Below are 27,924 nucleotides of genomic sequence, written 5' to 3' on the forward strand. Positions count from 1 at the left end.
GTTTATCTCCCAAGGATCTCATACAAAATACAAAAAATCAGTCTGCAAAGAGTACAATTAATCTACTTGTAGCACTATACTTTTCTCAGCTGAGAAACATGCTTAACCTGAATTGCTTGAATGATCAAAATCTTATTGCTTTAACACATTAGCAATGGGCACTTACCCAATTCCCATCTCCAAAACCATTTTTTTTTTTAACTTCTAAACCTTTACCCTAAGTCTGAGAATATATAAACTTATCTCTCTGTGAATTTTCTCTCTCACTCTCCAGGTCTGGGAAGCCCTGACTGTCCCTGCCCACCGCTGCAGCTCATCCCACCCTGCCCACGACCCAGGACCCCATGTCAGGCTCCTGGGGCCAGCAGCCTCTGCCCCAGCAGCACTTTAGCTAGGCCTGCCCCCATCTCAGCTGCACCCACAGAACAGGTTGATCCTGACCTTCTGGCTTGACTTAGGCCCTGCCTTACCCCTATGGGCTCGCTGGGACTGGGGCTGCCCCATTTGCCCCCCTGGCTGCCCTGCTCCTGGGCTGGCGGTGGTGGGAGAGACCCTGGCTGCCAAAGCATCCCAGAGCCCACATGGGTCCCCCAGTGCCCCAGTACCAGGGAGCTGCCAGTCCTCATGGCACCTTGACACTGGCTATCTTTCAGCAGCATCAGAGAAACCGAATACTAACTTTTAGTGGCTTTGGTGTTTTTTTTTGTTTTTGTTTTTGTTTTTTACTTAGTGGAGTTAGCAGTAAATTCATCAGTAATCAATAGTGGGGCTTCAGTTACTTTTATGTGTCTACATTACTGCTTCCCTCTCATGCCTGTATCCAGCAGATAGAGAGTGGTATCTTCAGAAATCCTGGACTGATGCTGGAGTCAATCTCACAGAAAATAATCAAACACTTTCCTTGGTCACATATTCAGGATCTTCAGGTCCCCATCCTTCAGCATAAGACAAAAACATGGATCCTTCAGATGGCCATAGATTGTTTCAGTTTAAGGAGTTTATATTGCCTTGGTGAAGAATACAAGTGACAGTGTACATGGTGGTGATATTATAGCTGTGTATTGTATCACCAGATTATGCAAGTGGTGTTTATTCGTTTTCCTTTACTCGCAGCAGCAAAAATTGTATTTTACAGAGTAAATGCCTTTAATTTTTCAAAAGATACTACTTTCTACTGAATATATACTTTACAGAGAGGACAGAACAAAACACTGCAGCTGGGCATGTCATGAATACCAAGAAGGGCAGAACTTACTCCAGTGCAACAATTAACACTTGTGTCCCATTAGGGAATAGTGTCATGAAAAAACATGTCTGTAATGAAAAGCTTTGCATAGGAAACCTCTAACATACATCATTACTTTCATTCTGCCCTACTTATGACATAGTAGTTCGAATTTTGTTGCAAGCACCCTGTTAATTAAACTTGCAATATACTATGTGCAAGGAGTCATTACATTCTCCAAATTCTTTTATTTTTAAAGGTATCTGTAATTCACAAATCCATTTGAAAGCAATTCTTTTAAAAAAAATATCACATTTTGTTTTTTTTATTGCTTTGGAAAGTGTCATAGCATTACATAGCACCTTCCTATTTTTTGTGGTTAAAGATGATTAACCCTTCGAATACAAGTAAACGATTACTCTTTTCCCACTCTGTGATAAACATAAGTGCCAAAATAAAATTTGTTCATCATGTCATGGACTAAGACAATGAAACTTCTTTTTAAATTTGAAAATAGTAAGATGTGATTTCTTCCTCACTAGTTTAGTCCTAAAAGATGGCATTTGCTTAGTGGAAAAAGCTTTTCTTTTTAATTCAAAACTTTTTTGTTCATCAGAGTGCCTGAATGAATTCTAGAAATTCATTGTCTGACCTGATCACCCTGCTGCCAGATGTGGTTCTTTCTGCTTCTTCAGCAATACCATTGACAATGCTTTATATTGGTACCAACTGCGGATATGTTTCATTGTTTTGTTCAATGTGACTGAAAGATAGTTTCATCTTTTTGTGAAGTAAAGGATTTTTACAGAAATTTAAGTATGATACTACACTCAATTTAGACTTATTTTTTTTAGTAAGTGTTTAATAAATCACCAATGAAGTTTCAACTGTATCTCCAAATATAAGCATATTCCACATAGGAACGAGCTTACAAATATAGTTTATCAGGATCTGCTAGGGCTCAAATAAGAAAGATAGTTATCTTTTGCCAAGAATGCAATGTATAAGTGACATATTTTTTCCATTTTGTTTATTTTTTTTGTGCAGTGTTATCTGTGTCTAATTTAGCAATGACATGGGTAAATATATTGTCCTTATCGAGAGAATATGTTTAGAATATACTTCTAAACAATTTTTCTTGTATTTTGAGTAACATGTCTGAAATACAATAGAGCATGATATATAGTGGCAAGGATGAATTTTAAAAAGCTAAATCTGTTTCTGAAGATATGATACATTATCTTTACATTATCATTAATTTGCAATAGTTGTATTTACTGCTCACCTGTAAATTAAAGGGGGACCTGTCTTGCGGCCAGTGCACTGAACTGATTGACTCTCGAAATACCTGAATTAAATTTATGCATCATTTGATGAAGTCTGGCTTTTTCTGAACAAGGGACATGACTTTATGAAAAACTTTCAGTGGTGCACTGATGTTAACAGAACACTGAACCAGTTCCCTTAGGCTCAGTTTTTCAATACAAGACCTTTTTGCTAATTCTTGATACTGCCACTGACATTTAGCAAATCACATGGCCTAAAATGTCTGCAGGGTCAGAGCTTAAGGAACTGTGGAAGGAAAAAGATACAGCTCTGAAGACTTTGTTGGTTGAAACATTATCTTTTTTTCCTATGTACAACTCCTCCCTTCTTTGGCTGGTGTGGTTTGTTAGAGCTTACATGGCACTCAGAAAGCTGATGCTTAGACACGAATACACAATTCAGCAAGTTTCCACAGGAATTCAGTCTCTTAGGAGGCTTCATTTTGTTGGTGGTAAAACAGAGGTTATAGATGTTCCTCTGCCATTTCAGGAAAGTGGCTGAGCTGTATTGTCTGGGGTGTGCTTTGCCCATCCTCCATCTTAGTGGAATACAAACCAGCACTGCAGTAAAAGCCCATTTAATTGCAGACTGTGCCCGACCTGTTATCACCAGTTCCTGGTAGTGCTAACACAGTTACAAGACTTTTGGAAGGCTCAAAGTTTAGCAATACAAGCTAGCTTCTGCTCATAATATCTTTTGTTGGCATATACTAAATACCTTTAGAATATTGCTTTCGTATTCTTTGGAAAAAAAAGATTATCTTTCAACACTAACATTTAGGTGGCTGATCATAATGGGCATCAAGCTCAGCTGGAGACTCAGGATGCTACGATAGCAGTTTTTAATAGCACTGATGTGTTTTGACAGCAAAGAGAATAATAAATTGCAGGGCTGCTTGAGCATTATTCAGTACTTCTATAATGGGGGAAAAATAATTGATATGTTTCTTTTTGGCAGTAAGACTCCTAATGAACCAGACATCTTGACAGAAAGACACTTAGCAAAAATAAATGTAACTACAACACTTCATTAAAGTAAAAGTATCTTTACTATTAATATACAAATGGTGAAGAGTGACAAATAATTGATTTACTTTAAGCCATACTTTCAATGTCTTTCATAAATACAAAACCAGCATCTGTGATATTACTTCTTTTTACAGTATAGAGATATATATATATACACAGCATTTCATAGGGACATAAGATTTTTAAACAATAAACAAACTAGCTCCATTGGTAGCTAACTTATCAATATATAATTCAGGTGGTATATATCTCAAGTGGGCTGTTGACATGTGGAATAACAAAAACAATATATGGTATGTTTTAGCTTATACTGTACACAGCATACAAATACATACTGAGTGCTCATTGTAGCAGGAAAGCTATTTTTTTTTAAAACCTTGTCTAAGTAGTTCAAAATTCTTAGTGAGAACTCTATACCATGAGCAATGAAATTATCTTCCTAGGGGTCTGACTGCTTTATATATTTGTCACTATATTTGATCTATAGAGACTCTGATGGTTTGTTTTCCCTTCCCCTAACCCTGTATTTTAGGTTTTAAAATGTAGCCTACTTACACGGTAGAATTAAAGGATACAGCAGGGTTAATGTTCCCCCTCCTCTGGTTTTCACTGCCTGCAGTACCCTGCCTTTTGGCAATGCCCTCCAGCAGTCGCTCTTGTTTCAGTAGCTCCCCATTTCCCTTGTCACTGCTAATGAGAGGCGAGAGATGCTCCAAGTATGCGAGCCCTCTCTCGCTCGCTCTTTGGCACTTGTTCTCTCCAGTAGTGGCTTTCCTGAATTCTGTCAGCACAGCATCTGGTCATCTCGCCTGCTCCCGATCTCACCTGTGACTTAAAAGCTGCCAATACAAATTTGGCAATAAATATTTATTTCATTTCTCTGGGCTAAAAATGGCCAATATTCAAGTTTGAAAGTCAAACATCATCAGGCTTACAATGCCTGTTAAGAGGAAAGATAGATTGGTAAACTGTGATTTCTCAGAGCCTGATCCAAAGCCAAATTTGTAATAGAATGGCTTCTTTTTAGCTCAGGTTCAAATAAAATTATATAAGAACACATTTCTATGCGCACTGGAAATATTGAAGATCACTTAAAACTTAGGGAGTGGTTTCCCTCCACCACTACAGAACTGCTGTCAAGTGGATTGGGTACTCCAGGAGATGATATGAAAAAATCTGAAAAGTGGATGGAGCCTTTTTAAAAAAGATTTATTTAACCATAGTAGCTTTGCATTGATCAGCACAAGTATCTGAAGTTAAACAAAGGGATTTAAGAAGAAACATTATTTCTTAAAGTGTTTTCATCTTCACTTAAAGAAGTATTGCAATCACAATGATTTATTTAGAGTGATGTTTCATTTCTTTTATTTATGGGCATATAGGAATGTATGGGATAAAACCGTGATCAGATATTTTTATCAATGTTTCCTGATCAGTACAAACTCCTGATAGGAAAACCTCCTCTGTGCAAAACGTTAGCAGGAGCCTAGCAGGACATTTAAGTTCCACTTACATCTAGAACTCCGATTCACAAAAGCGACTCGATCAGCTGAGGACATGCAGAGCCTCACTGAGACGGATGAATGAAATTCAGGCCCCACTGAAGTCAGTTTGTGTCTTAAAGTCCAATGAGACCTAGATTCCACTGTGGCCCTTCTTGCAGTGCTCTCAGCACCCTTCCATAGATCAATTCATAATAGGGGTCTTGAGCTTTTCCAGTAAATGGTCTTTTTGGAGGCCCTTTAATCAGGAGTGAATATCACCCAACAGACACAACAATTACTCTACAAAGATATTACTTCCTATGACAGCTTACACAGAGATGGTGAGGCCACAAATGACTGTGAAACAAATATTCACTCCAGTTTTACTCCAGAGGTAAAAGGGTGGGAAGATGCTCCACATCAACCTTCAGATTTGAGAAAAGGATTTAATGGTTTAGGTCTAAGTACCTAAACAGAACTAAGGAGACTTTCTATCTGACTCTCCAACTTGATAAATTGGTCAAAACACCCGTACACACCCGCCATGTGCTCCATCTACTTGAATCTTTTCAGCAGTAATATACCCACGATGACCCTCACTAGAATTGTGATCTCAATAGATTTTTGCAAATTTTGTGTTTAAAATATTTACGTGACTTGAGAATACTATCTCCAGTTTACTTTATATGAGTATTTGAGCATATTTGAGCAGAAAAAGTATGTCATGGTAAAGCTTTCAAATATTTTAAACAGGCTTTGTAGACAAATTATTGAAGATTTTTCTTTAATAAAGCAGAGTGGCATGCTATCAAAAGGCACAAATACATTTCCATTATCCAGTCTAGGAAACAGAAAAATGGCATGATTATTATACTACACTCTGATGATTGGCACCTAAATAAGTAATCAAAGTAGTCATCATCATAAAAAGAAAGCCACTTTTTTGGATGAACATCAATGCAGAGGCTGAAGACAGCAGGTGGAATTTACTATACCTGGGACTGTTGTCAAACAGCCTTTGTAGATGACTGTCACTGTGTAACTACATTGTATATATCTATGAAGAGATAGAAAGTAGGCCCAATCCTGCAAGCTCACCTATGAAAGTACATCTGTCATCCTGCTCACATCGACCCCACTGAGGTCAGTGGGGTGCCAGATGAGGGGTGGGTTCAACCACACAAAATTTCTTGCAAGACTGAGGCCTAAATAAATTAATCTTTGTCACATTAGGCATTAGCATCACCAGAATAATAAATATTTCTGCAACCACAAAAAAATCTTATAATTTGAAAAAGACAAATAAACAAAACCAGAAAAAACTCTCCAGAGTACATTTGTATACTAAATTGTAAAACATTAATTAAAACTTTTGTTACTATTGTGGCAAACCAGAATTCAGGTCTACTAAAAAAAAAATATAATAACAAGAAGCTCTAAGTCATTTTACTTAATTTTACTCGTTATTTTTTGTTGAATAGAGATTGTCACTGCCACATTCTGTATCATTAATAATTTCAGTGGCTCCCTCCCACCCTCATCTCTGGAGTATGTTAGCATAACAATTCAGATTACTTTTACAAATAGTTATATTTTGTCAACTCTTCTGACATTTCTTACTAACACTTAAAATTACTTTTAGACAGTAAAAGTGACATTTATACAGATACCTGTTTTTTTTCTTTTTAGTCTAGAATAGGAAAAGAAAATAAAGAAATGATGTTATTCCAGTTCCACACAAATCTTACAAATTACTATGTGCTGTCCCTCATTTGGAAATATTTGCAAATATCAGTGGTTTTAAGCATTCTTTCATAGTTATAGTTTGGCTTTCTCCTGCACAGCAGTCAAAGCACAAGAGAGAACCTATTAATCCACAGACCAAAAGGTATGCTTGGAACAGTCCATCAGTAATTTAGAACTGTTTAATTGTCAGCCCTCTCATAGCCCAACTGGCAAGAGACTTAACAGCAGGAAGAAAATAAATACTCCTGAAAATAGCTTTTGATTTGTAATCCAATATAGTGGAAAATGTTTTTGCTTCCAATATTGAAATAATTTTGCAGGATATTTTACTTGTAAAGAGTAGCACAGTTGTATTAATAATAAATGTGCTAACAAGACCTCTTAAATTCTTTAATCCCTTTACATTGTAATTAGAGGCCATATTAGGAAAAAGAACCCAACAAACCACAACCACCAAAAAACAAAATCAAAAAAACCCAATATTTAACTGTTAGGCCACAAAGGTGTTTTGTGTAAGTCTCAGTAAGAAGTACTAAAATTTGAAATGCGTCTACAGTTGAGCCTGGACACTGTTAGCTCTGCCCACATTGTATAGGAACCTTGTTGTGCAAATGATCATGCTGGCTTCAGAAAAAGCACCATTTGCCTAGCAAAGCTTGACTTATGTGAATATGTATAGCACCACCTAACTTTGTGATGGCAGGTAGAAGAGAAAAGGATGTTTCCTATCTTCATCCTCATCCTGGTAAAAATACTGCATGAGATGATGTGGGTTGCAGATGTTCAAGCCGCACCAACCACGTTACTCTCAACTGCTGGAATTTTCCAGGCCCCTTCCTTACATTTTTATAGAGGGAGGAAGCCCAGCTGCAAATACATACTTTGTAGAAAGAATATATGTTCATATATATATATAAATAAGACAACTGGTTCTTTTAATTATAGGTTAGGGGGCAGTCCTGCTCACTGTGTACTTAGAAAGAAACAGGACAGGAAGCAGCTATTTGGTAGTACTGTCTGCTCAGTATGTGGGAACAGCAGTGAGAGGTCATAAAGGAATATCTTCATCTTCCCTTCACCCAGAAGCAGTGCCTTAGCACTTAAAGAAACTTATTTGCAGCAGTTTTAAATTATTCTCTTTCACAACTTTCATCCCACATTGCTATCTCCTCTTACCCATTCTTTTCACTTTGGTACTGGTTTTGTAGGAACTTGGCCTCTTATCCTAGCCACACCACTGGTATGTCCTCAACTACTTGGTTCACTGTAGGTACTTCCCAAAGTGAGGAAAAGTTGTAAGAAAACACATAAAATTACTTGGTTTTGAAAAATAAGAAAGATCTATGAATTAAATATATCCTCCTCAGCTTCCTCAAATGCACTAAAGCTTGGGTTAACAAGCAGGTTAACCTGCCATTTTCCTCAAATTTAAGGATACTCTTTCACATTTGACTTTTGGCTTTACTACACAGAATTCAACCACTTTGCCATGACCACAAAATATCAGCTAAGGGTTGATGACATTCTGTGGGAAACTGGGAAGTATAAGGACTTCAAATATGAGCAAAATTCAGATATAGTGTGGAAAGGACGTAATTTTCCGAGTAAAGCTATGCTTAAACCTCAGGTATGAATAGATGTGGAAAATCCACAAGGTACTTTACAATTTACTCCTGACAAGTAGAATTTTTCAGTCTAGTTTTCTATATAGTTTGTCTACTTCTTCCAAAGCAAGACTTTGAAGAGATTGGTAGGTGTGGATACACTATGCTGGAATGGAAAAAAAAAATATTGCTCCAGTTAGTGGCATCATTAAATCAATCATAATAAATAGGAATTAATTTTGCATCAAATAAATCAGTCAAATTTCAGTTGAACATGTTAACCAGATAATAAAAAGGATTATCTTAACGAATGCTTGACAGGAAAAAAATGTATTTGATCTAATACAAGATACTATTAATAATTTAAAACTGTTCCTAACTGTTTAGCCAAAGTCTTCCTTTCCATCTGTTCTTATGGGGGTTTTTGTTAAGACAAAGTGTATGAAATCATAAAGGAACAAGTGCTACTTTAATAAGGCCAACTTTTAATATTTCATGTACTGATTTGGGGACAAAATGGGTCTACTACACTAAAATGCAGTTTTAACCCTTGACTAAATGATTAGAACTAAAAGAACGAATACTGTATATGTATAAATATTTTGGGACAAATAATGTGAGCTTGTGTTTATTGTAAGGTTTTGCTTGAAGCCAAGATTATGATCAAAAAAGAGTTTTCTTTTCACACCTTTGCTGCATTTTAGTTCACATGCAACCTCCAAAACTTTAGTAGAGAAAACATGAAGCACTGAAAATCCTGGAGCCTTTCAGAGTCACACTCATGTAGTTAGGATGAGGCCAATATACTGCTACTAATTATTTAGCCAATTTAAATCTGTACATTGTGGTTATCTTTTTATTTTACTGAAGACCTAAGGTGAAACTGCAGGTGGAGCTGGCTCTATATTGAAGAGTGTCTTTTTTTTTTGTTTGCTTCAAGTGATAAGCACAGCTGGAATGACTACTGAGTGTCTGCCAGTACTAAGGTCTTAAACATTATACTGAGACTGATTTTCTTTTTTTTAAAGGCAACCTAAACTTTTGCTTCATTATAAATGGAAACAAATACAGCAATATATGGCACTTTATGTATGTATCTTACACTGTAAGATCTGGAGAGACCTGATGTGTTGTTTGTATTTAGGGGTGCTTTGTAACTAGTCTTCTGAATAGACATACTTTGTCATATAATAAATTACAGTTCTTATTCTGCAGATTTTTCAAATTTATACCATGGGACTTGGTATCAGCAAAACTGCATACTAAAACCATGAACAAAAAAATAGAAAGGAACTGTAGACAGAAACTGTTTCATCATATGTACACATGTACTAACTATTCCAAGCTTAAGTTTCCCAAGGAATTAAGGTCAGCTGTAAAGTTTTGGTCACAGGGTTACTTAATCCAAATGCATTATCCAGACAGCTGTAGTTTATCTTATTATGCTTTGCTATCATCTTCTTTTGACTGGATGATGTCATTAGCAACTTTGATTTCTATGGTTTCTGGATTTAAAGCTTCTTTCCCATTTTCATCCTTTAGTGGCAGCTTCCTGTCAGAAGAAAAGAGGAATCATGGTAACACATAAATAACACATAATCTGGAATTTAAGTTTACAACATATGTATTGCTTATACAGTTCGTAGTGTTTCTAAAACCATAATTATTTGAAAATAATGTATAACTATTTTATTATGAGCACTGAGGTTCTTTGCTTTTAGAGAAATTGATATTAACTCTTTCCATTTCTATAAAGCCAGACAAAGCTAAATGGCACATGATAAGATCATTGCTGCTGTCCAAAACGCAGTTTCTTCAATAAGACAAAAGAAACAATAGAATGCCAAACAACTTGACCCAAGACAGTACAGAGGTATATGTTCCCTAGGATACCATGAAACACTTACAGTCAAGCCTTCGGCTGAATCTAGATTATGCTCTTTTTTTATGCCTGTTTCTAAATGTAAATTCAATTGTATACGAAAGAGGACACCTATCACAGGAGGTTATGCCAAGACATAGGTAAAGGAGAGAAATTCTTGTAGCACAAGGAGGTAATGGAAATTATTTTATTATTTAGAAATTTCTACAATTTATTTTTGCCAGATCATACAATCTAGCTGCATTAATAACATAGCTCTTTTAAGACTAACTTAGAGAAAACACTGAAGAGTTTTATAATCCTTAATTCCAATGGCAAAAGAGTTCCCACTCTTATTTTACAGGAACTACAAAACACTGATTTCGTTCAAAAAGGTCTTGAAAAACATTGATTCCCTACTGCCAGGAGTTAGTTGTCAAAAAATCTAGCTGTCAAAAATATGTATGTTTTACTCAGCTGTTCCTGTAATAATGCCTCCTGGGCATAATATCTGTTAATCATGATTCCAGTTTGGGTTTGCTTTCTGTTTTTTAACTAGGGAATAGTATGCATATGCCTTTATTATTCATAATAACTGTTAAATGTTTCAGTAAATTTCCACTGTGATTGCTTTGATATCCCGAAGAGCAATATACTGTTCAAAAACTGTCTGAGGTATCCCTTAGGAATGTCTTGTAATAACGGTGTTTAATAACAACAAATCAAACAAAGCAATACCTAAATTCTCAGTCTTATGAAATTTAGGCTGTCTGAAACAAACTAAGAAAGATGCTGTTTATCTAGAGGTTAAACAACAAGCACAATCTAAGTCTGAGAGAAAACAAAGAGGAGACTAACTTGTTCTATTACAGTAAAATATGTGAGAAATATATCAGCTGTCTGGCTTTGAGCACAGAGGGAGTTCTCCACTGATTGTCTGTTTCACATGGCACACCCAAAGGAAACAGACTTCAGCCCATGACAGGACACCTGAAAGAATGGAAACAGCAGAATTGACACAAATCTATTTTTAAAAGAGGATAAAACACTGGGGCAGAGGAAGCACGGCTCATGAGATGCATTTCAGGTAAGAAGGCACCTGTGTTAAAGGCCTGATAATGCAAAGCACTTAAACTGCTATTAAAAAAAAGACCTTATTTAATCTAGTTTTATATAAAGGCAGAGTAATTTCTCAAAAGATGGTGCTGAAAGGGAGGAAATATTTAGTCAGAGTAAACACTGGGCAATTGACAGAATACACTGTGTGGAAATTTAAATAAATTGGTTTTGGGGAAGTGGATTAAGAACATGTTACAAATAATTTGAAATTATTTGAAATAGAAAGATTTGCTAAAACCCTGTTGAAAGATACCACATATTACTGAAATCCATGCTCATGCAAACTGTGATAAAATTAGCCTTGCTTTCAATGCAAGCAAGGGGAAAAGAAAAAGAATGAAAACCAAATAAAATGTTTTACAAGTTTTCCTCATCAAAAAGTCTATCCACCTTTCTTTGACCTTACTGTCTTTAAAAACTTGAGAGTTTTTTTGCATATGATCTGAAATTATCAGTTCAGTTATCATTAGACATTATCCTCTTTGATGACATTTTTTTATTTTAGAATTTTCCTCTCCATTTGATTCAAATATTAATTCATATTTAATCTCTATTAACAGATTCCATAATTTTCCTCTTTTTATTAACTAAATCAGGTTGAAATGTTCTAATTACACCAATTTTCCTACACCTATTTTTTCTTTAGCTACATCTGTTTGAAATAATTTTATATTTTTCAGCTGGGCAGACCAATCATTTCAAATCTTACAGTATTTTATAATAAAAGCTTTTTTGAAGGAAAAAAAAAAGACTAGAGAACTTTAAAAGGTTCTTTTGCTTTAATCAGATGCTGGCTGTTGTCAATCATTAATAATATTGACTTCCTATAGCGCTGCATGTGGCCTAACTGCAATAGCCTGCTGATATTACTCATACAAAATTTTAACTAGAATATTTACTTTCCTATTTTATAGGAAAATGGCTTCTAGCCATTTTGATACTGGAATTCACCCAGCTTCATTAATACTAAGAAAAACTTAAGAGAAACACAATAATGTCAGACTAGGAATGTAAATATAGTACCACATTTCATGTGGTATTTTAATTATATTACAGAAATGTAACATGAAATGCACAGCTTAAATTGATTTCCTGCTAGCATTATTAAAACTTGTTGACTTGCAGGTAAAAGTGCTTTGTGCTCATCTGTCATACATTGATCTCAAACTTGGCTTTGACAAGAATCATCTGAGTCAAAATGTAGATCGTCAAATAATATGCTAAGGAATATAATGAAAATACTCTATTACTGTAAAAGGAAGTCAAGTCTTTATTAATTATTTCCCACAAATGCATTTAAATTGCATTTAAAGTTCTGAGTATAATTTGGTATCATTCAAAATAATTAAACTAATTATTCAAAATATTTCATCTGATGTAAACTGAAGGCTTATCTTGTATACCTTTAAGACACCCATAATTAGTCAGAATGAATCCCACCTTGTATGAACATTGCCTGCCTGGAATGTCCTTGAAACTTTTCCTTTCTGCAAACAAAGCTCTTCCCTCCAAGATCCCCACTGGTCATCCTCACCCTGCTCAGCATGTGCCTTTCTGGCTGATAGCACCTGTTATTGACAATGTGTTTTTGTGTTATTCCTACTGAGAGACTTAGTTCTACCCTACTGCGTCCTCCTTTCCTTTAGTGGTGTCTCACCCGTACTTTATGTTGCTTCTGTTTCATCGGTTATGACCTGTGTCTGAGGAGAAGTTGTTTCCATGTTCCCCTATACCAGTGTCCCTTCAGATGTCCTGACTGCATGATGCTCTATTCATTTTGGTTTCCTAAATTACAAGGTCCCAAATCTTCAGCTGACCTCTGTCCAGCTGTACCTTGGACTGCTGCCTTTTGCCATTTGTTGTGGGAGAAGAAATTACCAAGAAGGAAACTGTCATAATTATTAATATCTCTTAGCAGTCCTATTCTCCCAAGGACATAATACCCATCAAACTCCTTATCAGTTGTTCCTATGATTTAGTTATTTTTTCATGCCACCAGTGACTGATTCTTTCCCCGTCCCCTAAGATAATAAAACATTTATTTTAACTCTCATATTCCACTCCTGTCAGCTGTTCTAATGACTGGGACAAGCAGGAAAAAACGGAACTTAATCTTTCCTGGTATCACGTCCCTTGGTAGATGAATCTCATTTGTATTTGCAAGATCTGGTGTTACAAATAGTCCTGAAGCACAAAAAAATGTGGCCCTGGTGCCTTACCCACTAACATATCCAAAGCCTGCCGGACTTGTACAATGTTTTCCCCTGACTCCTTAGATAACTGTGGGTTCTCTACAGTGCCCCTCATTATAAATCCTAATATGAAGAGCAAACATATCACTAGTCATTTAACAAATTCCATAATTATTTAATTAACACAAGTTTGAAGCCTTCAGGTACAGGTTCTTTAAAGAAGTATATAGCTTAATTGTGCGTTTCTTAATACCCCCCCCCCCCCAACCCCCCCCCCCCCCATTTACTACAAATGCCAATGACAGTCAATAACACAAGCTTTTTTCTTATTAAAAGTTCTGGCTTTTGCAGATCTAGATAATGGCAAGGAAGGTAATTTTGTTGTATTTTCAGAAAGAGAAAAAGTCTGTTTTATAAGAACATCCTCTCCTTTTAAAAAACAACTGTGATACCATCAAATAATCAACAGGTGAGTTTCTATATTTACTACAGAAGTGTCTTCATAGCTCTGACAGCTTTAAGATCTCATGAGGTAGGAGACTTTCACAACACATGAAAAGCTTTGGGCTCAAGCCAAAGAAACTTGGAGCTTTCTTTAGTAATCCCAAATCAATCAACTTCTGAAGCTCAGAAATGAAACTCTTGAGCAATCAGTTCATGTCTTTTAACACCACTAGGTGGGCGCTCAATAGAAGGAATGGCACTGTCATCACTTCTCTTGAAATAATAGTTTCTTTTCAAACTAAATTTTCAGAATTAAAAAAAAAATAATATCAGAAGCTCTCTTTGTAATAGTAAGCTTAGCAAAATACCAGCTTGCTTGTGCCCCATCACAAATGTTATTCTACCCTCCACACAAGTTTTGAAAGGTGCTATTCAGGTACAAACACCAGCCACTCTACCCAGTTTAATCTGTTCCAGGGGCTGCCACACAAAAGGGAGAAGAGGACCTGACCACCAGCGTCCAGGATCCCTGAGGCCACAGCTGGTCCCTGTGACTCAGGAGGCCACCAGAGCCTGCAAGCCCAGGTGAGAACTGCTGCAGTTTCTGTGCTGAGAGCAGCTTGCAGGGATGGGAAGGGGGCAGGAAGGAACTCAGCAAAATGGCTGCCCTTCAGTGCTATTAATCCAATTACACCACATGGACTTAAATACTGAGCTAAGCTCTCAGTTATGTGAATGAAAGCAGGAAGGGACCACCCTGTGAGGAGATGGGTTTCTGGAGCATGGGATCATTCTGCACTACATACAGGGTGTGTGGGGGGATGTGTGTGTGACTCAATCTAAGGCTATTCCTGAGAGTCAGGAGATTATTCCTGCAGGGTGGTTGATAGCTGCTGGGTAGGTGGCAAAGATCAGCTGCACCCAACAAAAAAATCCTCCTATTCCTGCTCAGCTACCACTGCAGGGTTGGGAGGACTGTGGGGGTGAGGTGCCTGCAGGTGCCAGGGCTGAAAGAGAAGGTGGCAGGGCTGTGACCTGCCTCTGCCGGCCGTGGTTCCCCATGGGTTTGGAGGTTAGCCGGGAGCGACAGAGGAGCACCAGGGGCAAGCTCTGGTGCAGCTGAGAGCCAGAGAGTGCAGGCAGAGCCTGTCCCTCACCCTCCAACCCCTGAATGCAGTGAGCAGAGCTGGGGGCAGCAGCAGCATGTGGGTCCATGTCCCATTGGGGCCAGGGCTGGGCACAGGCTGCTGATGAGGCTGGAGCTGATATGGGGCTCCTGGCTCCTGGGCAGGGGGGACCAGTGGGCTGAGGAGGGCAGGGCAGAGCTGCCTGCACCTCCCCACCCTGACACAAGGTCTGTTTTCACCAAGAGCACAGGAGGAACTCTTCAGGAGTCAGGGCATCAGGGCGGGCCAGAAAATTTCCCCAGATACTCGCTAACCTCCAAACAGGTGGTGGTGTAAAGATATGCTGCAGGATTGCCGCTATCACAGTATTGCCATCCAAGGGCTGAATAATGCTTAAATGTGGTTGTACTCTGGGTCACAGAAAGAAGAGAAAATGTCTAGTCATAACCTCAGTTGTGGTTTGTGGGGTACCATGATTTAGATCAATTACTGTAAAAAAAAAAAAAATCACACTTGTACATTGCATTGTCACAACACACCATTCTGGTGATGCTGTGTATCTCCCTCCCAGAGAGAAGGAAGGCCCAGTCTGTCCTCGCAGCCAGGAAGAGCTTGTGTGAAACTGCGGGGAATGTCAGGCTACTTACTCTGGTTCTGTGAGGGGAGTTGTCTCATTTGGCTCATTTACTGGACTCCCATCTTCATGATTAGTAATTCTTTCATCCTCTGTTCTCATTTCCACTATTGGCTCTTTTGATCCGTCTTTCCTAAAAATTATTAAAAGAGTCTTAGTCTTATATCTTCATATTAACCACATACATTGCACGTAACTAATTACCAAGATCCCGTCTCTCAAAAGTGGGCAAAGAAAAGGCAGAACTAATTATCAGTGACTAACACCACCAAGACACATTTAGCAGTGTGTTCCCAATTCCTTGAAGTCTTCAAAGCATCCTGTATCCATGGTTACCTACCTAACTCTGCAAACATCACGGATTAGCATCTCAAAAGAGCATTTTGTTTACGACTAAATAATAAGACGATGGCCTCTTCATGGGAATAGATGTAAACTTTTGTAACCTAGCACAATAAATATAGGACTTGATGCCTAATTATGTTTGAACTTTTCTGGCAGTGTAAAGAGCATTTATGTTAGTATACATACTGCAGAAGTGTACTTTATCTCCCGAGATTGTGATAATCCCAGCTGCCAGAACAGGGTAAAGAGCCCTTGTGTGGTAATAATCTAGCCCCTTCTGCTTGCACGGGTAGAAGAAACTCTTTGTTTCTATGTCATATTTCCCTCATTTTAGGAACAAATGCTAGTCACGCACATGTAAGTAAGTGAATAATCTTTGTGCTAATTGGACAATGAATTGAAGGAAGATGGAGTAGTGACTGTTGTCATGCTTTTGTTGATAATCATAGAATCATAGAAGAGTTTGGGTTGGAAGGGACCTTTAAAGGTCATCCAGTCCCACCCCCCTGCAATGAGCAGGGACATTTTCAGCTAGATCAGGTTGCTCAGAGCCCCGTCCAACCTGACCTTGAATGTTTCCAGGGATGGGACATCTACCACCTCTCTGGGCAACCTCTCCCAGTGTTTCACCACACTTACTGTAAAAAATTTCTTCCTTATATCTAGCCTGAATCTACCTTCTTTTACTTTAAAACCATTACCCTTTGTCCTATCACAACAGAGCATACTAAAAAGTCTGTTCCCATCTTTATTATAAGCCCCCTTTAAGTATTGAAATGCTGCTGTAAGGTCTCCCTGGAGCCTTCTCTTCTCCAGGCTAAACAACCCCACCTCTCTCAGCCTTTCTTCATAGGAGAGATGTTCCAGCCCTCTGAACACCTTTGTGACCCTCCTCTGGACCTGCCTCAACAGGTCCATGTCTTTCTTGTGCTGAGGACTCCAGAGCTGGACACTACTCCAGGTGGGGTCTCACCAGAGTGGAGTAGAGGGGCAGAATCACCTCTCCCGACCTGTTGGTCACGCTTCTTTTTATGCAGCCCAGCATACAGTTGGCTTTCCGGGCTGTGAGTGGACATTGCTGGGTCTTGTCCAGCTTTTCATCCACAAATACCCCCAAGTCCTTCTCCACAGGCCTGTTCTCAATAATATGGCCATGGTATGGAAATAGCTACTCACTGCTACAAAAGTATTAACAATATTAATACTAATTAACTTGCATATAATTTTACTCTCAAAAGGCAGATCAAAGGATACCAAAGACATATTTGATATTTCCAAAATAAAACCTCTTTCCATGCAAATATTTCACCCCTGTTCCTGTCATCAGATCAGGAACTATATCATGCATGGAACTTCATCAGCTGCAGCCTGGAAACAGAGGGTAACTGAGTAACAGATGAACAATCACTTTTATATTTAATAGACTATTTTCTGGACCTGTGACGTTCTGGAGAGCAGTCAGACTGCTATGTGCCATAGCAAAAACCTAGTTAAATCCTTGTCTAATTCATGTCTCACATTTGCATATTGTTCCTGGGAAGATAATTGTTAAACAGGCTGTTACAACTACAATAATCCATTTATTCAGGAAGTACCTGGAAAACTCTACCATCCTCTGGTAGGTATCCTCAAGGAAAATCTTTGTAGTTTAATAAGAGTGTAGCACAGATAAATGTGTAGCCAACAAGTTGACTAAGGAAGAATTAATGGGTAGAAGTCTAAAAGATTCTCGTTATTTAAAAAAAAAAATTGCATACGGTTATTCACCTCTGCAAGTGCAATTCTACTTTAAGATACACAAATAAATACAATACTCATTTCTATAGATGATACACATAGCTGTCATGGCTACCTCATATCTATTACAAGATTACAGATCATAGCAGGACTGGTGGAGGGAATTGTAAGTTCTACTTGGTTTGTCTGTACATCTACATTCTTACAGACAAACATACATTATTGCATGACCAAAAGCCTATGAAAGATGTTATTTGTGAACAGCATTCACACAGGACTGAGAAATTGATCTGTACAGAAAGTACAAACTGTGTAACAATTAAAAATTCCACAAAAGGGAAAGTCATTTGTAGGAAACACATTATGTCACTTCTGTTCCAGGTGGCTACGTGTATGTTACATGCATCGTATCATCTACATTCTTTACATATGGAACATAATTAATGCCTATATATATGCTACAATCAAAATGTAACAGAGAACTGTACCATAAACCCACTCAAAAACCCAGAATGTGAACGAACATATTTAAAATAGGGAAATGTCTTTGTCTTTTAGGGAATGCCAGCTAGCATGAAATAAATTAAAATTTTGACTCTTCAAGCCTATCTTGAAATTTTAGCCTGACAGTTTATTTATGCAGAGAACAGGCTAAAATAAGAACAGTCCCAAATATCTTAAGATCTGACTGACTGAAGTTCACCCAACAAGGAAAGAAATATAATTAAATAAGATAGTTGTTCTTCAAAAGAAATGTCATGAAGGAATTAATATTAACTGACCAGCTTTATGCTTTTCTGGGACAGCATGGAATGGCGTTTGGGTATGAGATGTTGATAGCAAGGTATAAACTGCTGTCAAGTGACATTTGCAACTCTTGCTCCCTAAGGTCTTCCCATTCAGGAGGGTTTGTACACCAATTTATACTTGGTCACTTCTTGAATGGAAATTAAATCACAAACTGGATTGTTGTGCTCAATAGGAAAGGACAGCTGAGTCAGAGCAAGATGCTTCACATCTTGATTCTATTGACCCGGACATGCTGGCCTCACATAATAGAAAAAATGCTGTTATTCCTTCTCTTACTGTAAGCTGCAGAGAATTAGGAAACAGCTATTTTATGGCATAACTTCTATTCAGAAGCATTATTTGATGTAAATACTCTGTGCCTGCTTATGACCGGTTTTGTTCTATGGAGCTGTTTCCAAAAGGGTTGAGAACCCAACCAAGAAATGTAATCAAGTTACCTAAGAAAGACACAGTCTCTGAATCCCAATAGCCAGAACTAAAACCAAAAAAGACACTTACACCTCCACTACTGACAACGAAGAAGCCCAATACAGCTATGAATAATAAGGGCTGCAGAATCTGATCTGCTCTAGAGGCATCTGAGGAAGAATGGGACCTGGGAAGCTTCAGGAGAATGAACTGCAAGGCTTGACTAGTGGGAGAGCTACAGCACACAGGAATTGGACCAGCAAATGTTATTTAAACACACAAAGACAGCATTCTCACAAATATTACAATGCATGCTATCAGATGAACATAATGAGGAAATTAAGCATTTTTTAATTAAAAATATTGAACTGCCTAAAATGAGGGACCATAAGTAATCCTCTCTCGAGCTTATCTTTTGAAAACCCTGTAAACATTGGGTCTTTAAAGTACTATTACTTTATGCAATCAGTACTTGAACTGTTCTGCAGAGATCTCACTATCCACTCCTATCATTTAAGAGAACATATTTGCACATAAATGATCAGTTCATTTGCATTTGTGTTCCACTGAAAAAAAATTCACTGAGTTTTTGGGTATTAGCAGCTCAAATATGGATTTGTAGAAATGGAGTCGCACTGATCTGTTACCTGTTCCTCATGGACCAAAGATGTGCCTATAACTGTTAGTGAATTACGATTGATTCCCTTTGTGTCAAGCTGCACAAAGAGGCCATCTTAAAGTCAGGTATGGTAAATGCCTTTTTTGTGTCCATTTTCCTTTTAAGACAACATTTGACCACAAACGATTCTATACATTTCAGAGGAACACTTTTCCAAATAATAGAAATATTTTATTAATTCCCTTTGTCACAACCACAAAATGGCCATAAAGTTAATATAAGTTGGACAGCCAACTTTCTCTTTTAATGAAGTTTCCAAAATATGTGATTAATACTCACAAGTAAGCAGCCTTTCCTTCTTCCAGTTCTTTACTTTTTCCACTTGAACCACTCTTTTTACCACAGATCCTCCTGGTGATGCACATTAGTAATCCACATTGTCGTACAAAGAAGCAGCTAACATCAGTCACAATCAGGATTAATAAAAGGGCTGCCACTCCCAGGCCAATGACAGCACCAAGTCCAAGACCATTAAAAAGAGTGTCTTGAAGGAAAGAAAATTAAAATTCATTAATAAAATTCATCCCAAAGAATAGCATTTCCTAAAGCTTATAAGCTGTAGGCCAGGAGGCTAAAGGATGTTTAGAAATGAATCATTAAGAAATTAATGGAAATAAACTGTCCTGAAGATTAAGCATGTATACAACCTGATTAAAAAAAAAAAATCACAAAACACATCTTTTCTATATAATATTTTCCCATTGCCAAAATTCCAATATGGTCACAGAGCATAAATGACATTATTTAATAACAAATAACATCACATCTTAACATTCCAAGACTAAGAGTATCAGTATGCAGCCTAAGAAAAACATTTTAAATGTTCAACATAATAATAGTTGATATGAGTTGTCAATTTCCACATTTCAAATATAATTAATTAGCAGTGGTGCTACACAGAGTTACTGAAAGGTTTCAGAGTGTGCCAAACCAGTATTTATTCTTGAAAAGGTCATTTTTTTAATTAAAGCAAAATGAAAAAGTCTTCAAAGAAGTTAATTCAAGCTATTTAATCTGCAAACAGTTGCACACACTTAGTCTTAAATAAATTAGTATGAGGAAAACTATGTATATTATTAAATGATTATAGGGTTAGGAACTCATTTTGTAAAGTCTTGTATCTTGAAAATACATTCATACAGTTCAAAATAAACATATTCCACACCTGATCTTGCTTGCTTTATTTGTATTATGAAAGCTGATGCCTAGCTAATCTTACTTCATTACAAATCTCAGAAAAATATATTTTCATATTTTGACTCAGTTGACATTTCCATAACAGACAGTAATGCTACAGACTGTTTTGAATAGTGTGATTCTCAAAAGAACTATTGTGTTTGTGAACTCAGATGACCCTTATAAAGGAGAGGACTTGTATCTGATCAATAAACTAGGGGGAAAAAAAGTCTTCTCAGTAATGGTTCATGCACCCAGCTAAATCAAGAAGGTGCCAGTCTAGCTCAGAAATTGGCTAGTGACAATTGCGTTGTGTGACACTATGTCCTGAGCAAACTCCATAGGGGAGTGGAACTGGGTTTTTTTGCATGTTGGTGTTGCACATGAGCGTTGCTTGCTTAGTGTTACCATGCCTTGGAGTGATGCATGAGTCAGCAGTGCAGTGATATATTTCCATTTGCAGCTGTATCTGTGCCTGTTGCCAAAATAGGAGCAAGATTTTTCTGACAGGAGAGCATTCGAATACTGTTGTAACAGACACCAAAACATAATATAATGTAATAAAATAAAAATGTTTTAATGGGGCTACTGTTACCATCTTCCTCTTCTTTCTCTTCCACCTCCCTGATACATTGTGGACTGTTTTCAGATTAAGAATATCACTTAAGCTTTCCTATTGCTGCTTAACTAATTTTTAAGAAAGTATCTATTTACCTTTTCAAACAATTTGAAAATTACTTTCTTGAGGACTTCTAAATCAATACATACTAACAGAAATATATATTCTGTTAGTCTATGTGACAGAATTCTTAAATGGAAAACTTTTCTCAAAAGAAGGGGAACATTTTACTTCTTATGTAATTGATTCATAGTCTATTGTATGGGTTGTTTCGTTATAGAACTGTTCTTCAGAATGTTATTATGCAATAAGTCAGAATTCAATGAATATATTTACATGGATGGATAGGCAGATAAACAGGCAGATATTACTTCAAGGTTACTTTCCTTTCTTCAGAAAGACTTAAAAAACATCATATAAATAACAAAAATAATGGCACGTTAATGAAATGATGTATCATTTATGCATAGCTCCATCAGCAATATTGGAAGTTGACATTTCACAAGAATTCATTTTCTTTCTTTTTTTTCCAACATCAACATTCCTAGTTAAATATTATAATTTCTGATACATCTTCCAAAACTTACTTTATCCACACATTCACCCATCTATTTGATGACTTCCTTTGTAAACGTCAGTCATTTATGTTTACCAGTCTGAATTGTCAGGAAGATATAAATGATATTTAATTCCAGTTTATTGAAAAGCTCATATGTTTCAACAGATATAATACTCGTAAATTCTATACAGTCCAGTTTTAGACAGTTTTTATACAGCAAAGTTTTCCTCTCTATACCTTCTTAACCACTAAATAAAATGTGGAGGAGAAAAAATTAGGGTTTTTTATTCCATATTTTTAAAGGGATTTGGGGTTGTTTTGTTGCTGTTGCATTTTTAGGATTTTTTTTTTCTTTTTTTAATGCAGTGTTAAGAAATCTTTACCATGGGGAGATACATTTTTCACTGATGTAAACAGCATTTCCAGTGTCACTGGAATATTGTGATGTGGCAAGCCTCCCTCCCCCCCCGAATGATTCAGTGACACAAAAGCCTACACAACATTTTCACTGGCAAGTAAAGGAAATGTTTATAGTAACAATATTACTCCTTTGTACAATGATATTCAGATTGATTTGCCATAGTTGTGGGTAAGACTTTGTTTTTCATTGTTTTTCTTCTTGGTATTGGTGGGACATCTGAGACCTAAATATTTGACTGTTACATATTTTTCTATCTCTTTATGACTGATAATTTCCTTTTTGTTCAGTATTCCCCATCCTTACTACTGCCCTACTTGTCCCAAATCCTATTTTTCTTACTTGCAACCCATTTGTCCATACAGGTTTCTTTTTCACAACATTTGAAAGTCTGATTTCTTATGTTTGCCAATACCTTTCCAACATTTGTCTCCTTTATCTCCCACACCCCAAAGAGCGACAGGAATGTGTCCACATCCTGCTCTGGGGTGAGGAGCACTGCTGTCATCAGCCTTCTCACCTGTCTTAGGCTTTAAAAGTACCTTTGTTATGGTTTATTTTTAATATTAATGAAAATAGATAATTTTTTTTTAAGTTAATCTTTGGCTTAATTCTATTCTTTCTTAAATTGCTGTGACTTTGTACTGGTCTATCTGCTCCCACAAAAGTCAGTTGTAAAACTAATGCAAATCTCTATTAAAGCAGACTTAGGTCTGTCCTGACTGCTTTCAAAAATCATATCTTAATATATCTATGGTATCAAAACAATGTGAAATTTTGTCTTAAGATCTTATGAAATCAAAGGAAGTATTAATTCTGTGACTGGATGAAATGTTAATGTTATACTACATATAGCCTTTCAACCAACTTTGAAAAACACCTTTGTTATCAAAAAGTTTTGCCCTAAATTAAATTGGGAATAGCTTTACTGCAACAATTCTTAAACAATAAAAAATAAATAAATAAACCCCCCCACATTATAAGGCAATGATTTTATATTTTTTTTAACAATGTTCCAGTATGTACCAAATGGACTCAAAACATTAGTTCCACTTTATGCTCTACAACAATAAAGTATTTATACATTATATGCCTTTTTTTCCTAGTTGAAAAAAACACTTTTATGATTTTAAATTTTAAAAAATAAATGTTAATGTGAGACAATCAGTTCTTAACAACTTTGTGAAAAGGTTTACTGTAGACCTGACTTAGTAATCTAATCATAGTGGAGCTTTTTAAAACACTGGTTGAAAAAAAAAAGTGCAAGTAAGTTCCACAGTTCTGAGTAAGTTTCAATTATCATTTGTCAAAAATATGCCAAATTTAAAATTATATGCTTTTTGTTATATAGAATGTGACATAAATAATATAATACACCTTGCCATGATAATGAAGGAAACCATCAACTTTAAACAAAGTTACTTCATTCATCCACTTCCTCAAATCAGTGGTCATCAATTAATACTTATGGAAGTAAGATTACAAAACTTTCAGAAATGCAATTTAAAAAATTGAAGCAAGTTTCTATAAAAGGCATGGAAAGTATTGGCAATTTACAAGTTCCCACTTATTCATTAAGTTGTGTTTCTAACTTCTAATAAAATAACTGAACATTTTTGCACAAATCATTATTTGAATGGGAAAGAGCAGTGAAGAGCTTTGGCAAGTAAAACAGAATTTCCCAGTGAAGAGAACTAACTGGAAAGATAAATTTTCTGGACCCTCAAATGTAAGTTCAGACTGAATTCCTTTAAGGAGTCTATATCAGATACTCTAAAGGGAAGCGGGTCTAAAGAGAGTGCCACCATCTACATATGCACACAGAATATACAGTTATACTTTGTATGTGGAAAACTAAAAGCTTTTGCCTCTGCACAAAGGGACAGGAACTTAATATGCAACATTAAGACATTTGGACTGACGTTACATGAATGTATGTCCTTTGATGTAACAGAATTTCTCCATACTCTTACAGAATCACATTGTATATATTCAACTGCTGGTACAATAAAATATTAATTGCAAGCTTTATAATAAGTACTCTGCTTGAGCAGGGGGTTTGGGCAAGATGACCTCCAGAGGTCCCCTCCAACCTCAACCATTCAGTGATTCTAAGTTTTGTTGGAAAAAAGAAGCAAGTTAGCACCTTTTTGTGCCTTACTTCCCATCTCCTCCTCCTTAGCAGGCATGGATTAAAGGAAAAAATCAAAGATAGATGATTCTATATAGCCCTTAACCTTTTAGAGTAATTTACATTTTTAAAGAAAAAAAGTAATGTTATTAAACACTTTCCTGCACTCATAGGGTAGCACCTGGCAGCTACATTTGAATGGATGAGAATGAGTGTGCAGGGATACTATGCATAAGTTTGTCCTTTCTTTCAGATCAGTCTGAAGCTCAAGTAGGAACTGCTCTCGAGCTAAAGTAGTTGAAAATTATGAGCTAGAGGATGAATTTGAAAATATTGCACTGGGTAGTGGCAGAAAAAAAGCACATTCTTATTTATCATCTTGAACTGCTCTGCTCTATTGACTCTTAAAAAAAGGCTGTCCAATCATGATGGTATTTCTTCACTGCCTATGAATGTTGTCTTTGAATTTTAGATATGATCTGGAACTTTTCTTAGAACCAAAGGCTTACAAGATGTATATACTTATTCAAAATCTCTAAAAAGATAGAAAACATAGATCTTAAAAATCAGTATCCATTGACAAGCATCCAAACAATCATAATGTAGTACCAAAAAGTTAAACAACTGTACAAGGTTTTTGTACCAGTTCATACTATAATGGTGGAAAGCTAAGACCATTGCTAGAACAAGCATTGCCAAGCTAAAGATCTGGAAGGGGGCGGGGGGGGGGTAAGGGTAGCAAATCTTACAAGTTACAGGTACCCAAAATGAACTCTATCTTGGGTAGCCTGTGAATGTAGCATGTATTCAGCTTTTTTACTGAGAATGGTATGATGCTGGAAGACTATATTAATTAGAAGAGGAACCATTTCTTAGCTTTGTACAAAAGCTTCCCATTACTAGGCACTCCTGTTCCTTACTGAGATAAAAATCACATCAGGCAAAAAGGAGTAAACAACCAATGACCCCCCTATGCAAACAAGCTCCAATAATTTGGCTGCCAAAGCCAGAGCTGCATGAGCTGCTTTTAGTAATTTAAACCAATAAAACTTGGCTTTTGAGCCAGGTAACTGCCCAGGAGCTACATGTCTACCTTCAAATGAAATAAACAAATCAATACAGTTGCAGTATCAACTTTTAAAAAATTATTATGATTCTGTGCAACATTTACTGGGGGAATGTGAGATGCAAAGAGACCATGACAGTAAGTAATATCCTTTTCTGTCCTGTTCCTTAATACAAAAAGATGTTACCAAAGCTATAATCAACATTAATTTTAATGTTTTTTCTTCCCCAGTGATTTTTCCTATAACTTTCTGCTAGGACAGATACTGCTGAAGGGTAGTGTACAAGCACATGAGGTATGTGCTCTGTACTGCACAACTGAGTAATATGTTCTGACAGATATGCTTGACACACAGGTTTGAAAAATAAGAGGACAGTATTATTGATCCCGATGTAACTAACTGACTGAAGAGATGGTTTCTGCTAACTTTCTTCTACTCATAAATGACATACCTTCATTGTCTACCATCTCCAATGAAATCTGAGCCTGATTGCAGTGGAGTTTTAATGGTTTCACTGGCAGCAAGAGGAGCCATAAAGAAGGGGCTGTATACCATAGACAACGGCGCACAGGAGGGATGGGCATTCACAGCCAAGGGAGTCTGTGGTACCAACCAGGGTTATCAATTATAAAGATGTGAGCTATGAAATTGAGCATGTCTAAAATGGTATCTATCAGAAATGTTATGCTTTTCTGATACTTATCTGAGTGAGGGAGCTTTTCTTTATTATGGCAGAGATCCTCTTGCCAACAAGTTTTCTGAAATTACTTTTTCCCTCTAAATTTTACAGGAAAATTTATTTTATTATGACACTTTCTGGGTACTGAGTAAGTAGGACTTGAGTTCTTATTTACTCTAATGGCCCTTTACATCATTTTTCCTATGAAGGTGTCTTAAACAAAACATAAATGCTAAATAAAACAAATGCTGTAATGCAGTTAGCAGCTTGAGTGTTCCTGTCAACAATGTCTTGTCTGTGTCCGCTAAGGGATAAAAGAAAGGAAAGAAGTCTGTGTTAACTAGAAGAAGTGTGCTGGCTTGTGAAAATATTATTTGGAGTTTTGCTTTATTATTTTTTAAGCAAAGTTTTAAAAAATTATTCCTGGCATCATCAAACTATCCCTACGCAGCCTTCAAAAGCATTTCTAACGTGTCTAAAGAGTTATCAGGTAGCTACAGCCCCTTCTTTCATGTATTTACTCAGTCGCCATAGTAAAGAGTATTTTTTTACCAGTGCCTACTTCTACGTGAAGCCCCAGAGAAAAGCGGGCAGAGAGATCCCAGCCCTCCTGTGCATTGAGGGAGGACAGGTTGGGCAATGATGGCATTTTTGTGGAGTTTGTGGCATCAGCTCGGCACCCAGGTTTCAGAAAGCCTTGGGGAAATAATTAAGTTTCTGTGTCCCGCTTTCTTCCATTCAAATTGACAGCAGATTTACTGAACATGTCTCTTGGAGGAATTTCCAAGAACCTGTGCAGATTAATTAAGATTGACATGGGTACTGAAAACATACACTTATGTGTGGTTTCAGTACTGATATTACATAAAAGGATAAATTATTTTAATTGCTTTCTTTAGGGGAATTCAAAATCACACTGCGCACATACCACAAAGACCTGAGAGATTTTTGCATCTTTATACTGGATGACAGCTGTAACCAGAGTACTATAGTCAGGAGACCTCAAAAAAAGTTGAACTATGTTGGGATTGTATTTGAATTGATAAAATATTTCAGGTTTGACAGCACTTTCTTTTAGCTCTTTAAGACATATGTAAATGCAAAACCAACAGTTTTGAGATGTATTACTTGGAATAATATTTTAAATGTATAATTATTTTATAGCATTAGCTACAAAAAGAGAATTTTAATATTATGGGTGCAGCCAGTATATGGTGCATGTTTTTACTTGAAATAGTTACACTGGTACAACTGCAAGTGTCAGCAGAGTTGTACTTGGTTTAAGTGTCATGTACCAATATAGTTTCTCCCAGTATTAAAACATCTGCCTTTTGGGATACAACTGTTTCAAGTAGGCAGATTAAATCTATATGGTTCAAGCGCTCAGGCCATGTATCTATATAGACACTTCACATACTTGCTCCATTAGTGGAGTAGCATGGCAGCCACCTAATATGAACCAAACTAAAAATTGAAGAATTCTAATTGTAATGATTGGGGGGGGGG

At 36.7% G+C, this 27,924-nt stretch overlaps 1 protein-coding gene across 1 annotated transcript in view; it reads right to left on the bottom strand.

The window, feature by feature from the left end:
* Positions 1-9,654: 9,654 nt before the first annotated feature.
* The window catches only part of NCAM2 (neural cell adhesion molecule 2), a 160,612-nt gene continuing 142,342 nt past the window's right edge, over positions 9,655-27,924 (bottom strand). Inside the window, exons 16-18 of the mRNA XM_010568451.1 lie at positions 20,049-20,253; positions 15,804-15,923; positions 9,655-9,965 (exon numbers count right to left, since the gene is read on the bottom strand). Of these exons, the coding sequence (XP_010566753.1) occupies positions 9,854-9,965; positions 15,804-15,923; positions 20,049-20,253 (437 nt within the window). The 3' untranslated portion in view covers positions 9,655-9,853. The remainder of the gene's footprint in view (positions 9,966-15,803; positions 15,924-20,048; positions 20,254-27,924) is intronic.

Source organism: Haliaeetus leucocephalus, unplaced genomic scaffold (genome assembly GCF_000737465.1).
Source record: "Haliaeetus leucocephalus isolate CR32 unplaced genomic scaffold, Haliaeetus_leucocephalus-4.0 Scaffold243, whole genome shotgun sequence".
Classification (NCBI taxonomy): domain Eukaryota; kingdom Metazoa; phylum Chordata; class Aves; order Accipitriformes; family Accipitridae; genus Haliaeetus; species Haliaeetus leucocephalus.